This window comes from Acinonyx jubatus, chromosome D4 (assembly GCF_027475565.1).
Source record: "Acinonyx jubatus isolate Ajub_Pintada_27869175 chromosome D4, VMU_Ajub_asm_v1.0, whole genome shotgun sequence".
Classification (NCBI taxonomy): Eukaryota; Metazoa; Chordata; class Mammalia; order Carnivora; family Felidae; genus Acinonyx; species Acinonyx jubatus.
Window position 1 is genome coordinate 67,658,015 of NC_069391.1, and position 14,168 is coordinate 67,672,182.

At 42.2% G+C, this 14,168-nt stretch overlaps 1 protein-coding gene across 6 annotated transcripts in view; it reads right to left on the reverse strand.

The window, feature by feature from the left end:
* Window positions 1-14,168, reverse strand: part of NTRK2 (neurotrophic receptor tyrosine kinase 2) — a 336,633-nt gene that overhangs the window by 298,385 nt on the left and 24,080 nt on the right. For all 6 annotated transcript variants that reach the window (XM_015076264.3, XM_053205197.1, XM_053205198.1 and 3 more), the window contains 4 exons: window positions 8,476-8,550; window positions 8,282-8,353; window positions 3,487-3,555; window positions 567-721 (listed from right to left, as the gene is read on the reverse strand). In XM_015076264.3, coding sequence (XP_014931750.2) covers window positions 567-721; window positions 3,487-3,555; window positions 8,282-8,353; window positions 8,476-8,550 — 371 coding nt within the window. The remainder of the gene's footprint in view (window positions 1-566; window positions 722-3,486; window positions 3,556-8,281; window positions 8,354-8,475; window positions 8,551-14,168) is intronic.

The following is a 14,168-nucleotide window of genomic DNA, read 5'->3' on the forward strand; positions in this document are numbered from 1 at the left end:
GGAGCCTGGAAGCCCAAACATGGGAAAAGCAGGTATAAGGGCAGATTCGTGGTGCCCCATCAAGAGACACAGACATCTGGCAGCAAGACAAGTGTAAGGGAATGTGCTGGATTGATCTGCATTTTCTTGTACTGGGAGGACACTTTATCACCATGAGATCTTTCCCTCTCCACGGCCTGGGTAAGTAAATACGTAGCCAATCAAGTATTACACTCTTAGCAGATAGTTTTTGGATGGATGGATGGATGGATGGATGGATAGATGAATAGATGGATGCATGAACAGACAAACGAACAAAGAAACAAAGGAATCAACAGTGTACTTTTTCTCCATGCACTTTAAAGCCATCCACTCAGAATTAATATTCTACTTGCAAAGAATATTCAGCAAAGTTGTTCCCAGCTGATTTCTCCACACTGCATACAAATGTTGCCCAGCTCACCAGAGACCTCAACAGCATACTATATAAAATCTGGGTAGTGATAATCCTCCCAGACTCTCTACCACACCAAGGCAATTAGAATAATTAATAGCAAGTAGAATTCATTGATTCGAAAGTAAATTACCACAATTGGGTATCTGCAGGTTTGCCAGGGGAATATTCTTGCTGCTTTCATTTAGGCAGTACAAATCCTGAGTTTCTGGGCTGGATTTAGTCTCCTGAAGAGTCTTGATCCACATAATGTCACAGGAGCATGTAAATGGATTGCCCACCAGGATCCTACACAGAACAAAAATGAAACCAGATCAGGCTTCTCTTTTTTCGTTTTAACTACCCTAGTGTTTATGAAGCACTACAACATTATGAATTCTTTCTGACCCACAATCTTTGGAAGTCATACCCACCTGCACAGTTTCACAACACTTATTCATTCATTTAGCTAATACTTACTGGTCTTCTGCTAGGTGCAAACACCCCCATTGACTCTAAAGGATGCAAAGTAACGCAAAACCTTTCAGAGTAATAGGGAAACAAGACAGGGACAGAAAGAGCTATAATGTAGGATAGGAATGGATGTCTCATAGGATGGGGAAAAATAAGATGCCGTAACAAATTTATCACAGCTATTATATAGTAAGTGAGATCTTAAGTCAAGATGCCAATAGTTAACAGTTGTCAGGAATGCTAACACACTTATTTCTGACCTGGCTACAGATTCGAGTGTTATTATTTAATGAGCTCAAACTACAGTGGGGAGCACAGCAATTTCATCTTACTTTAAAATGAGACTGTAAATACAAAGCTAAGATTAAAATGTTAGAGCCGGGAGGGTGGCGCCCCCAGCTTTCTGCACGATGCAACCACAGGTCAGCCGAATGGATGCCAAGAAGTTGGAGTAAATGTGACCAAGAGCCTGGAAGGGACTCTTAAACCTCCTACACATACACACACACACACACACACACACACACACGCACGCACACATTCACGCATGCACACTCACGCATGCGCACACACACCAAGTTCAGGGTATCTGACAGCAAGGGCAAGTGAGCTCCAGACTGAGCCACTCAGCCCGCTGGGGGACGGTCTGCATAGAGAAAACCACCACTCAGCCGAGTTGCCTGGACTCCCGTGGCCTACGAAGGGTAACAGAGGAAGTAGTCAAGAGGAAAATAAAAACCACAAGAAAAAAATCTTTAAATGTTTATTTATAATACTCAGTGGCCTATTTAAGATGAATTCCATTTATGGTAATGAGCCTTTAAATGAGGCCATTTACAATCGTTACATAGGCTCTGCCTGGCATTAGCCACAATACTTAAGATTTCCTTGAGGACAGGACCTAGGCTTTGCAACATCATTTACTCCTGTGGTTTTCTGGTTGGGTTCTAAGAATCTCCGGGATCCCTAGAGACTCTTCCAGGAGTTTCTTTGGGGAAAATGTGGTCATGGCAGACTCAATTAATTTGTGTCCGCTTGATCGCCTCCAAGTATCCTTCCATCACCACAATACGATTTGATGCTACTGGAGACAGACTACAATGGGAAGACATCCACAATGCTTAAACTTCAACTAATCCAAGAGGCTTCCTGGCGCTCGAAGTACATGAAAAACTAAAGAATCTTTCAAAAAAAGAAGGTACAACTAAATCCACAGAAGGGCTAAAGAAGTGAAGGATCTTCAGTTGTAACTATTGCAACGATCAATGACCACACAACGCTGGCAGACAGCTGGGGTTCAATTCTTCAGTCCCCATGCAAACCCCTCTTCCAGAGACTGTCAGAGCACATTACACTCATTCGCTTAAGCTTCCATGTCTCCCACTAGAGAGCAGAATCCTGGAACACAGAAACTTCTCCCTACATCCCAGTCCAATATGCAACCAGGCCCACAATTAACATGTGTTTCGAGAACTGATTAAATACGCTGCAGGGAGAAAACAGAAATGTGTGAATTTGAAATCAGTGCTCTGATTTTTGACCCGTTGAGGAAATTTCCTGCAGTGATGCTCAAAATGTTCACACTGAGCATCTCATTCCATTTCACATCTTCCTTAAATTGTATGTGCCTATTCCTATGTGAGAAAGCTTACCACTTCAACTCCACAAACTCAGTGTATTCCAATGACTGCCCATCGTTGATACGGGGCACCAGGCAACCCTCCTTATAACCCACTGATTTGTCTCTGCACTAATGGCATCTTCTCTCTGCATGTTTTCCTTGTGAATAGGGGCGGATCCTACAACCCAGGCAATATATACAGTTTGAACCAAAGCGACTGCCTGGGATTCAAAGGCCTCGTCCATCCGGCAACCACACCTCTGACACATAGAGCCTCTGCTTTGGGATGTTCTAGGCAACCTCCCCATAGGAATGTCAACAGTTTATATGTGTTTCATGGTGATAACACAAGAATTGATCACACCTGGAAATGCCAGCCAGTAGACATCAACACATTACAATCTTTTTCCTATCATTTTACAGCCAAGGAAATTAGAGAATAAGGGTATATACTGAGTGCAGTAGCAGACCTAGAAGGCAATGTCGCAAGGATGGGCAGGGAGGGCAAAGGACGACCTCTCCACCAACGTTCACTAAACACCAGCGGGCACTGTGGTTGCGGATAAAAGCTGGAGAATGTTGTGCCCATGGCTATTTCCCCCTTGGATGGGTTTGCTTGCCATTAGGTCCTGGACATAACAAGGACCAAACATGTCGCCATTATGACACAAAACATCCCCCGCCCGCCCACTCTCATCTTTTTCTGTTTTCCCTCCTTTAGGAAACAAATCTTTATGTAAAAACATTTAAACTCATCATAAATGATACCTTACTATTGAGATTGCTGGGTTAATTTGTTACTGAATCATGTTTTTTATGAGGGAATAAAAACACAAGTGGCCAAAACCTGAGAAATCATTTTCTCAAGAATTTTGATATAAAAATGCATCTGCAGCATCACTCATTAAAAAAAAAAAAATACTTAATTACTCTCTCCCCTGAAACTGTTACCAAATGACACACAATAATCATTACTTACAGTTCAGACAAATCAAGGTGACGAAAATGTTTCCTAGACAAGCTGGTCAGTTTATTTCGGGTAAAATTGCTGAAAGAAACCAAAAACATTAAACGTTTTTGAAACGTTACATCTCAAGAATAAAATATGCAAGTTGAAAAACATATATGTTTTTCAAAATATAATTTCATTTAACCATGGTTCATTTGACCATGGTTCAACCATAATCTCTTTCTTCCATCTGGAATGACAATTTAAATTTTCCTGCCTCTCCTATAATTCTTCTTCATAAGGGGAGGAGAAGGATGGGAATACTTTCCAATGCGTCTTTTTAATCTCTTTCTTAACAAAAAGTTTATTTTTCATATGCTGATTCAGAGCCAAGTTATACGCTTCCTAGAGATCTCTGACCTCTTAAACAATTAATAGGAGGAATAAACTTAATTTGATTTAAAACCATGAAACTCACTAGGGGAAAAGATACTTTAAAATTAAACAGCATCATGAGTATTTTGAAATTACAAGACACATAAATATTTAACTGAAATTAACACATCCTTATAGGAAAGAATACACACTGATAAACTCTGATTGATTGATTAACTCTGCTGATTGTTTATACATGATTTCTAAATAACCCGATAATTCCAAGATAAGGACAGTAACAAAAAAAATCACATAACAAGGAATATGTTAGATTTCATCTGACACTATTCTAGCACCACATCATTTTAAGATTTGGACAAACCAGACAATGAGAAGTCCATGAAACCAAGTCATAAATACTAATGAATTTACTGACGTATTCCAAATATGTAATTTCACTCAATGGCAGGAGTTTCCGTTTCCAGCGATCAGTGCCATGAGGCCCTGAGTGGGGAAATTCAGAGCCATAATCCCAGCAACTGACTCGCTCTGTGGATTTGCTTACTGGTTGAATTTATTTAAAAAGTGTCTAATGCTTGGGTCTCCAGACATGTGCCTAATAACTAACAGGAATGTAAAATAAACATCAACTTTTACAAAAACAGCCAAGCCCCTAACAAATTACAACGAGACTTTCAGTATCTGTTTCCTGCTCAGGAAAGGAATCGCTGGGCTGAGAGGTAAGAACAAGGGACCTGAGGGTGACAGTTGTCCCGACCCTTTACCTGAGGCTAGACTATTGTGTCAGCCCAACAAAATCATCGGTTGACCAGACATCCTGCTATGTCTGCCCAGCCACCTTCACAGAGGGCTTCTAACCCAGGAGCTAATGTATGAGCCAACGCTGGTCAATTGAAGGAATACAGAAAACACCGCTTCAGGGTCTCCTGTTTCAAGAATGCGTGTGTCCTCTCCCGACTTCGTTCTATATTGAGATTTCCACTCATCCAAACCCCTACCTACACAGGGTTCCCTCTTCCTCCTATGCTTACTTCTTCTGTCTTTATACTGCGTGTAAAGTGCTCACCCACATGAAAAAAATAATTCACCGGGAAGTTGTAAAATGTGCCCACATACATCTTTTTCTCTTTTCTTTTGGAACGTGAATTAAGAATGAGTTTCCCTGGAGTATCATACACTGAGAAGTCAGTCTGTCTGTGTTCTCTCCAGTCTTTGAGACACAAATGTTTCCATCTTCAGAAATCCCTACCCTCTGAAGCAAAAACAAAACAGCAAGAACAAAAACAAACAAAAAACAAGCAAGCAAACAAACACATCCACGACTCTTCTTCCCAAGAACCAGGAGAGGGGGAGCAGAGAAAGAGGACACTATGGTCAAGGTCTCGGTCAGCTACAAAGACAGCACCGGGAGCAGCTGGCCCTGTCGGGCTGCCAGCAGCACAGCCCAGAGTGGGGTCATACGCCAAAGAACAAGATGAGTTTTATGAACCATACTTATTATTGAGGCAAAAGCCAAAAAAGAGGAGGAGGGGAGGGAAAAAAATCAACAATCCTCTTACTGTTTGATGACAGAACATTGCGAAGGAGCTAATTAGCACCTCGGCAAAGTCCCTGGAAAATACACAGGCTGTCTTTTCTCACAACCCCTGGGTTCTCAGAGGCTGGGGAGGAATTAAAGGCACCAAGAAATAAACTCAGTGACCGGTCATAGAGGCTGCAGACAGTCACCACATGATGCTGCATATGCCCAGGGCAGAGGGAGGGGTGGTGAGACAGGATCCAATCTGAACCCCCCTAAAACCCGAAGTCAAATAGATTGCTCTTGTGTACATTTTTATGTTGTTGGGGAGACTCAGAGATAATCGGTATATCCCTGGAGTAAAGAGAAATGCGTTTCGTTCTCAGCTCCCTGGTACCCAAGGTTATATTCAGAGAAATCGCAGAAAATCAGATAAAACAAGGCAGTGCCTGAGTCCTCAGTCATAAGGACAGGTTGGGACTGAGGTCTGCAAAGGCAGACACCTCATTTGCTTCCTCCTCCCTCCCTGCCATTCTCAAAGCCAACCAGTGAATTTAATATTTAGGTGAGTAGGAGCCTCTCTCATCCATGAACACTGTATACGAAGCTTCCCGGCATCACCAAATGTCTGAATATTGTCTAACTTCATTCTCTCTTAATACCTGACCATGCCTACAAATGGCAAGGGAGTTTTTGCAGCTTCACCAGTGACTTGGCTTCCTGGCTACTGCCTTTTAAAGATACTATATAAGATATGTCCATCTCTTTGGTTTTCTGCTCTCAAAGGACATGTCTTTGGGAAACAGGGATAGATAGCTGGTTTTAGAGAAGCTGTCTGCAGCACATAGAATGCCATCCAAATTATTCTACCATATAATCACCCTGAAAACATACATCAAGTGGCTTTGGTTTTCGTAAAAATGGCATGCAACAGGCAAGCAGAGAAAGTAGAAGAGGTAGAGTAAGCCCTCTTGCGATTAAATCCCCTCATCAATAAATAAGTTTATTACTGAAACTGCAATTAACCGTAGCCCAATGCCCAAATCACATCGTTAGGGGAAGTGATGGGGTGAAAATAAAATGTGGCTGAGAGAGTAATCCAGGTGTAATGTCAGCTGTAAATACCAGAACTTAAGCCCCTGAAGTCATTAATTACATTTAAGTGATGGCTTTGGAGCATTTTGACTTTTGTTTCTGTCCAAGTTCTCTCGTTTTTGCTCTCGAGACCTATGCAGACATCAGATTTGTGCAGGCAACCCAACCACAGAGATGATGCCAAAAAGGCATTTAAGTGAAATGTGTTAATCAAGTTCCTTGGAGTTGTACCACATTTTTGCTGAATGTTGTATATCTTAGTTCTACAGACTTTATTTTCAAATCGACTTCATCAGTAACGCCACCTATAAAATATGAAGTCCTGACACTGGCTTTACGAAATTCATGTTTTTCATAAAACCCACAAATCTCCGGGGAGTGTCCAGGCAATCTGCTGCTAAAGAATGATTTCTTTTGTAACTGGTATGGAAATCAGTTGGGGAACTGTTCTCTTCAAGGAAAGAAAGAGGAAAAATATCCTAAGAAGGCTGATTCTCTAATTATACGGATGGTAGAAATTTTATTTCCTGTGCTCTTGTTGTAGGAGCACGGTCAGGGTGAGCCCTAGAGTCACAATTCTGTCACTTTCCATCCTGTGGGCTGGAGAAAATCCTAGAACTTCCTCAGTGTGATTTCATGTCCAGGAACAGGAACCAAAAAGATCTTCCCTACCGATTGTCAGAAAAACCAAGCGAGATATCATGGGAGAGAGTTCCATAGGTAAGCTGTAGATGATGAGACACAAAAGCACAGTCGCAGAGAATTTGCAAAGCACAAAAAGACCAAAGAATGCCGGCCAACGAATTCCTCCAGCAGACACTCACTCCCCTTAACACTCGGGGCACAGGGAGCACCAACCTGAGCTTAGGGGGAGGTAATCCTCTGTTGAATGAAGAAACCTCTCCAGGCGCCTGCGTGGCTTAGTCAGTTAAGCGTCTGGCTCTTACTTCGACTCAGATCATGATCTCATGGTTTGTGAGATCGAGCCCCATGTCCCTGCTTGGGATTCTCTCTCTCCCCCCTCTCTCTCTACCCCTTCTCCACTCATTCTACCTCACTCTCACTCTCTCTCTCTTTCTCAAAATAAATAAATAAATAAATAAACAAACAAACAAACAAACTTAAAAAAAAGAAAAACAATGAAGAACCCTCTCAGGAAGGCCATCCCTTATGGATTGCATGCTACCCTCTAACAGGACTTAACAGCGGAGAACCTGAGAGCTTCCATTGTCCCTATTTCCGTCTGACCTCGGTTGACAAAGCATCAACGTGACTTCAGTGAGGCACTTGCTGTTTTGCAATTATCTGAACCTTTGGCATGTCCCATGATTGATTTTTCTCCGCTTTTACCAATCACAACAGATAGCTTTGAGAAAATGAACTTTCAAAAGAGGATCTCCGGGGGGTGGGGGTGGGAGTGGGGGCACTGGCAATTTTTAGTTCCCCAAAAAGGCCGAGGCCAAGTCAGTTTCTTTCAATTCCATTAGTTTGATGTCTTCCAGGGAACACGTTATGATTCCCAGGAAAAGAATCAAGGACCTTGTACCAGGACATAGTTTTCACATCAGACTCTGCTGTTGGCCTACTGCTCCATCTAAGATGGAAATAGCCCAGAAATCCATGAAAGGGAATACACAGGCTTTTCTAAGTACCCTTCTAAAGCTACTCAAAAATCAAAGCTAACATTTCTAAGCTATTGTCACACCTATAGTAACTTTTAAGAAAGAAAGTTCATAGTTGCAAAAGAAGAAAACAGAGGGGAAAAATATTGAATGCATTGGGTCCTGGGAAGCAAAAGCATCAACCTTTACTTACATGTGCTGTAAGTTGCTGTTTTTCAGAAACGCTTTATGAGCCACAAATTTTAATCCAGAATCCACAATTGTCCTAAGAAAACACACAGTTGCACGTACGTTAGAACGAATGGGTGAATGCGTGCTTGACTGTAACACAGCATAAGAAAAGGTATAGGTATGCAAGCGTAAGGTATGCAAGTCCTGAGTACTCACAGATTTTTCAGTCCTGCGTAAGCTTCAACATCATCTTCGTTGATGATTTCCAACCTTTTCTGATTGGCAATGTAACTGCAAAAAGAGCAGAGAGTGAAAACCAGTCACCCAGAAGACAGTACACAAAAGAATGGGTAACCTCATCCCGCCTCACCAAGGTGGCGACCCCTCTCCACCCACCGCAGCCCCACCCTTTTTCTTAAAATACAACAAAGGGAGAAAAACTGAATGTGGCTAAGAAACCATGATTGATCAGGTTTCAAGGTCAATGACAGATTCACCAAGTTTCATTTTTTTCTTAATCTTGTATCACTCTTTCAACTCACAAGTCCAATCTGCCTCCCCTTTCAAGGTACCCCCTGTGTCGAGAGATGAAAATAATTTGGACATGTATCTGCTGCCTCTGAAAAGTGTTTCGTCCTTATGGTGACAGCCACAGGGATGCTGGCATCGTCACACACAAGACAAATCACATCTTTCCCCACATGCCAAGAGAACCAGTCACTCCTTTTTACTTCCTAAAACACTGAAGCACATTCTCCTCCCCGTTCTCCTTCCTCTCTGCTCCCTTCCTTTCTCCCCACTCTCTCTTTTCCTGGCCTAGGATCCCCTTTGTCTATCTGTCAGTAGCAATACCAATTTCTCCTTTTGGGAACCACATTTCATAAAGCCCCAACACATGGCCCTAGGGCACTCTCTGTAGGAACCCTCCTCTTCCCCACCCGCCAGACCCTCAAATGCAAGAGTGAACTGGTGACTGGCAGGACAGAGAATTCTATCCCCTTGGCCATGATGATTGCTTAGACATGTGCGTGTGACCTCAAGCAGACCAATGAGAATTTTCCTTAGAACTGAATAAATGAATGCTGGGACAGAGAGAGACTCTTCCTCTGGGATCATAGTTGAAAGATTATACTGGCCCAGGGCCTCCATGAGAAATTTTTCTGCCACAAGGAAAGAGACTGTCTAACAATGAAGTCAACACACAGAAGGACAAAAGAGCTATGAGGGGCGTCTGGGTGGCTCAGTAGGTTAAGCAACCAAGTCTTGATTTCGGCTCAGGTCATGATCTCAAGATCATGATGAGATCAAGCCCTTGCATCAGGCTCCATGCTGAGCATGGAGCCTCTTGGGACTCTCTCTCTCTCCCCCTCTCTCTCTGCCCCTCCCTGACTCACTCGCTTGTACTCTCTCTCAAAATAAATAAATAAACATTTTTTTTTAAAAAAGAGCTCTGAGATATAATAAGAGAGAGGACCCTGAAAAATGCCACTTGAGCCTTTGGATCCAGACATCTGTGAAGTTAGATGTCACTAACATTAGTTTGATCTGAATTTCTGTCACTTGCAACGAATAAAATCCCTTATAATACAAACACAAAGCTATTAAAACCACCACCATAGAATTTCCTTGTGCTACAATTATCTGAATATTTTCTTAGGTCACAACCTTTTTGAAGACAGCTGGATCCTGTTCTATAATTCTTAATATGCACCACAGCATATAACAAAGTACCTTGCACACGGTAGGTGTTCAAAGGGTAAAGGGTAGATAGACGGGTGAATGGATATATGGATGGATGGACAGAAGGATAGATGGGCAACACTATTTGGAACTGGAGTTCCAAAGGCGCTATAGGAAGCGGTATCAGGATAGATCTTCCCCCTTTCTTTTTCAAAAAAAGTTAAGACATGTCACATATTCCAATTAAGACGCTGAAAATAAATATGCAGCCCTGATCTTACTAACATGAGGTAAAATGAAAAACATAGTAACCGATGCAGGAGAAGATACAGCATCTGTCAGTTGCTTCTACACAGTCCAAAGAAGGAGAAGTGGACATCAAGATATATGGTAAGAGTTGGGGTGCCCATTTTTGGAAAATAAATTTTAGAAATAAAGTAAAATAAGGAAATGCTCTGAGAGAATAGAAAAGGACCAAAGAAAAATAATTTTCAAAGGACCCACATTAACATTGTCCCCTGTTTCATAAAAAAGCAACCTCCAAGATAGAAAGTCATCTTCTGCTCAAAGATCTTGGCTTTCCCTGATATCCAGGGCCTGGCACTTAATAGGTGTGCAGGAAGGATTCATTCCCTTCTCTTGTTCTACTACACTAGGAGGAAACACTTCTCAGACTCCAACCTAACGCTCAAAGAATTTTCAACATCAAGATTTTTTATGAAATGTTTCAAAATCATCACAATTTTGATTATTTAAGTTATTCAACTAACATTTTCAATAGAGACCACAGTGACCCCCCCTTCTTCTAAATTATCTCCCAGCAAGAACTTTATTCCCGAGACCTCTAAATATTAACGCTTCCTTCATGCAACTGGCAGCAAAAAGGGCAGATAACATGGGCTAGGTTTCCTTTGCAGTCACAGCCAGGACTTCCAGAGAAGCTTATTCCTGTCTTACAGCTGAGCTAGCATGGTGCTGTCACTGTTCTGAAATCATCTACGAGTTTTTCATCCCTTGGAGGGATCATCATCACTGTATCCTTCATGCTGATGACAGGGGCCTAATATGCAATAGGTATTTAGTCAACATCTGTGGCACAAAGCATTTATCTTTAACTTTTCTTTAAGTTATTGATGGCCTTTGTGTTTTTCAATTTCATTTTTCATCAGATTTTTAATTGATAAACTCCCTGGTTGTATTCAGTAAAATACAACGGGCTAGTATAAATTAGAATGGAAGGCATAGAAGGAAGAAAAAAAAACCCCAAGGGCGGAGATATCAACAGAGGTAGGGATTAGGTTCAAAATACATATGCTTGTTAGAAAAGGGCTTGTTAGAAAAGTGAGTCTAAGCTTTCCAGCCACTGACACTCAAGAAAAGAAAGAAAAGGAAGTAAATTTCATCAGTGGTAAATTCAGTGTTTGTGAGATGAAAATATGCCAGACATTAAGCAAAGCATAACAGTTCTTCGATCTAAGACCAGACAGGAGATTTTGCGGAAAACCATCAAAAGTACCATGTGAAATTATTTTTTAAAAAAAAATGGTCATTAGAGAACACTAGAGAATACTCTTCCACTGTAGGAGGCAGGAATGCCTTGGATAAATCTGGAATATTTCTCCCAGTCAGAATGGAAAAACCAACAGATGAGCTGTATTAAAAGGTGGTTAAGTGCCCACCAGATGCCAACAGCTACCCTTTGTAAGACATCATCTGCCGAGATGACCGCAACACAGCTGCTGGCTATACACCGCTTAGCGACTCTAGCCCTCAAGAAACTCTCCTCAGCTTCTTCCCCGTGAGGAATCTCAGGGTTAGAATGGGAACCAGCCCAGGTAGTATCAGACAATTCACAGAGGGGAAGCCTCAGTGGCCACGAAACAGATGACAAACTGCTCACCCCACAAGGAACTCAAATCAAAACAAGGACATAGCACTCCTCTCCCACTAAATGGACATGTTTCAAGGGTGACGACATAAAGCATTTCTAAGGATGTGGGGGATTTTTCTTACACTGTCGGAGGGAGTGTGAATTGGTACAACCGCCCTGAAGAGCAATTTATTCTGGAAGATGATACATCAGCCCACTTTACAACCCAGTAATCCTATTTCCAGGTATATACCTGGAAGAAATTTGCACACAGCCACACACAGAGACATCTGCAAGAATATTCGCTGTAATACAGTCAGAACTCAAAATCAGAAACAAGCCAAGTGTCCATCAATTAAGAAACAGAAAACAACCAGAGGGGAAGTGGTTGGGGCATGGGGAAAACAGGTGATGGGGATTCAGGAGTGCACTTGCTGCGATGTGCACCGGGTGATGTATGAAGTTTTGAATCACTATATTGTACACCCGAAATTAATATTACATGGTATGTTAACTACACTGGAATTAAATTTTTTTTAATTTAAGTTTATTTATTTATTTTGAGAGAGTGTGTATGTGCACAAGCAGGGGAAGGGCAGAGAAGGAGGGAGAGAGAAAGAATCCCAAGCAGGCTCTGCACTGTCAGCACAGAGCCCAATTCAGGGCCCAAACTCACGGAACAGGAGATCGTTACCTGAGCCAAAATCAAGTGCCAGATGCTTAACTACCGAGCCACCCAGACACCCCAAAACTTTTTTAAATTTTTTAAAAAGAAACAAACAAAAAAATAAGGTTTAAAGTTGGATTGGACCAGATCTTCGTGAGTAGAAAGAGATATTCACACTAAGTGAGAAGGCAAAATTAGCAAAGTTGCACACGGATATGTACATATATAACAATTTATGTAAACTTTAAAAAATACACAGAAAACAACACCACCTAATGCTCACCGTCAAGGATATCTGTTACAAAGTATTTTTATTTCATTATACATTTTTGAAATATATTTCTATATATATTGATGAAGAAAACAGAAAGAAGGAAGGGAGGGAGGAAGGAAGGAAAGGAAAAACAGACAGAGAAAGCCATACAAGTGAAGTGACTACAGGGAAGCTGGACCTGGGGACTTCGGGGTTATCAGGTAGTCAAATACACCCAGGCTCAAGTTCCTGGTTCCCTGGACCACGGAAAAGGCCAGCAGCCTGAAAGCCTTCTGTTCCCTGCCCCAGAGCCCTGGATAGCAGCCAGCAGATTAAGGAGGACATTGGGCTGCCCCCTACTGGTGATCTCCATGTGCCTCCCACAGGATACTGGCCACACCAGGCCTTTTGAGTTCTCCCAACTCACTGAACCCGTCAGAAAAGCAGCAGCTGCTCAGACCAACCCAGGGTTAGGAAGGAGAGAGAAAGCGCCGGCCAGAGCACACAACCGGAGGATGTGCCTACAGGCCAGGCTTTCCCATCTCTCCAGTCAAAGTGCTGTGAAACTCTAGGGGCCCTTGACGGAGTCCAACTTTGCTTAAGAAAGCACATCTCCATGAGGGGTTCCGTTCCCCATGAAGCAGTGAAGCAGGCCCCCCATTTTGGCACAAGCCTTTCTCAGGAGCTTTCTCTCCCGAAAAACTGCTAACTCCTCTGATCTCTGACCTCCTCTGACCTCTGTTCTGGAAAGGTTAGGCCCCAGGGGTTTTAAGGCATAAGACCTCGCCCCTGAGCCCATGTCCCAGCATCTATGGAATCTCTTGTGAGTTTAGCAGAGCTTTGTTTCTTCGTGGAAAACTAAGCTTCTGTGGCCCTAACCTTCAGACCCTGCCTTCATTCTCTTTTATTTAGGCAAGTCCCCAGCCTTTGGATGATAACGAAGGGACTTGATGGGTTTGGATTTCTTAAATTCGGTACTCCTTAAGAATTTCTCCATTTACCAACTCGGCCTCCCAGCCCCTGTGGCCCACCCCTCCATCAGCGATCTGTCTAGAAACCACCGTTGGCCTTCAACCCTCCTGTTTTGCCCAAATATGTCTGCCTTCTTTCTTGCATCTACATATTATGTACTTTCTTATATCTACATATTATGTACATATTAATGTACATCTACTTCATATTACGAAGGTTGTTTTAATTGTTGCTCTTCACTTTTGCTACATCCCAGAATCACTATCTATTGTCCTAAAAGCTGAATCACATATTCAAGAGGCTTCTCAGTGAATTCACCCAAATCGATTCTGGGACCCTCCATTATCTGGAATACTGCTTGATTCCTGGGCAACACCAAAAGGGTTTTTTCTTCTCAATCAGAACATTTTTATTCAAACAGTTGGCAAGTATTTCTTTTTCTTTTATTTTTTAGCATTTATTGTATT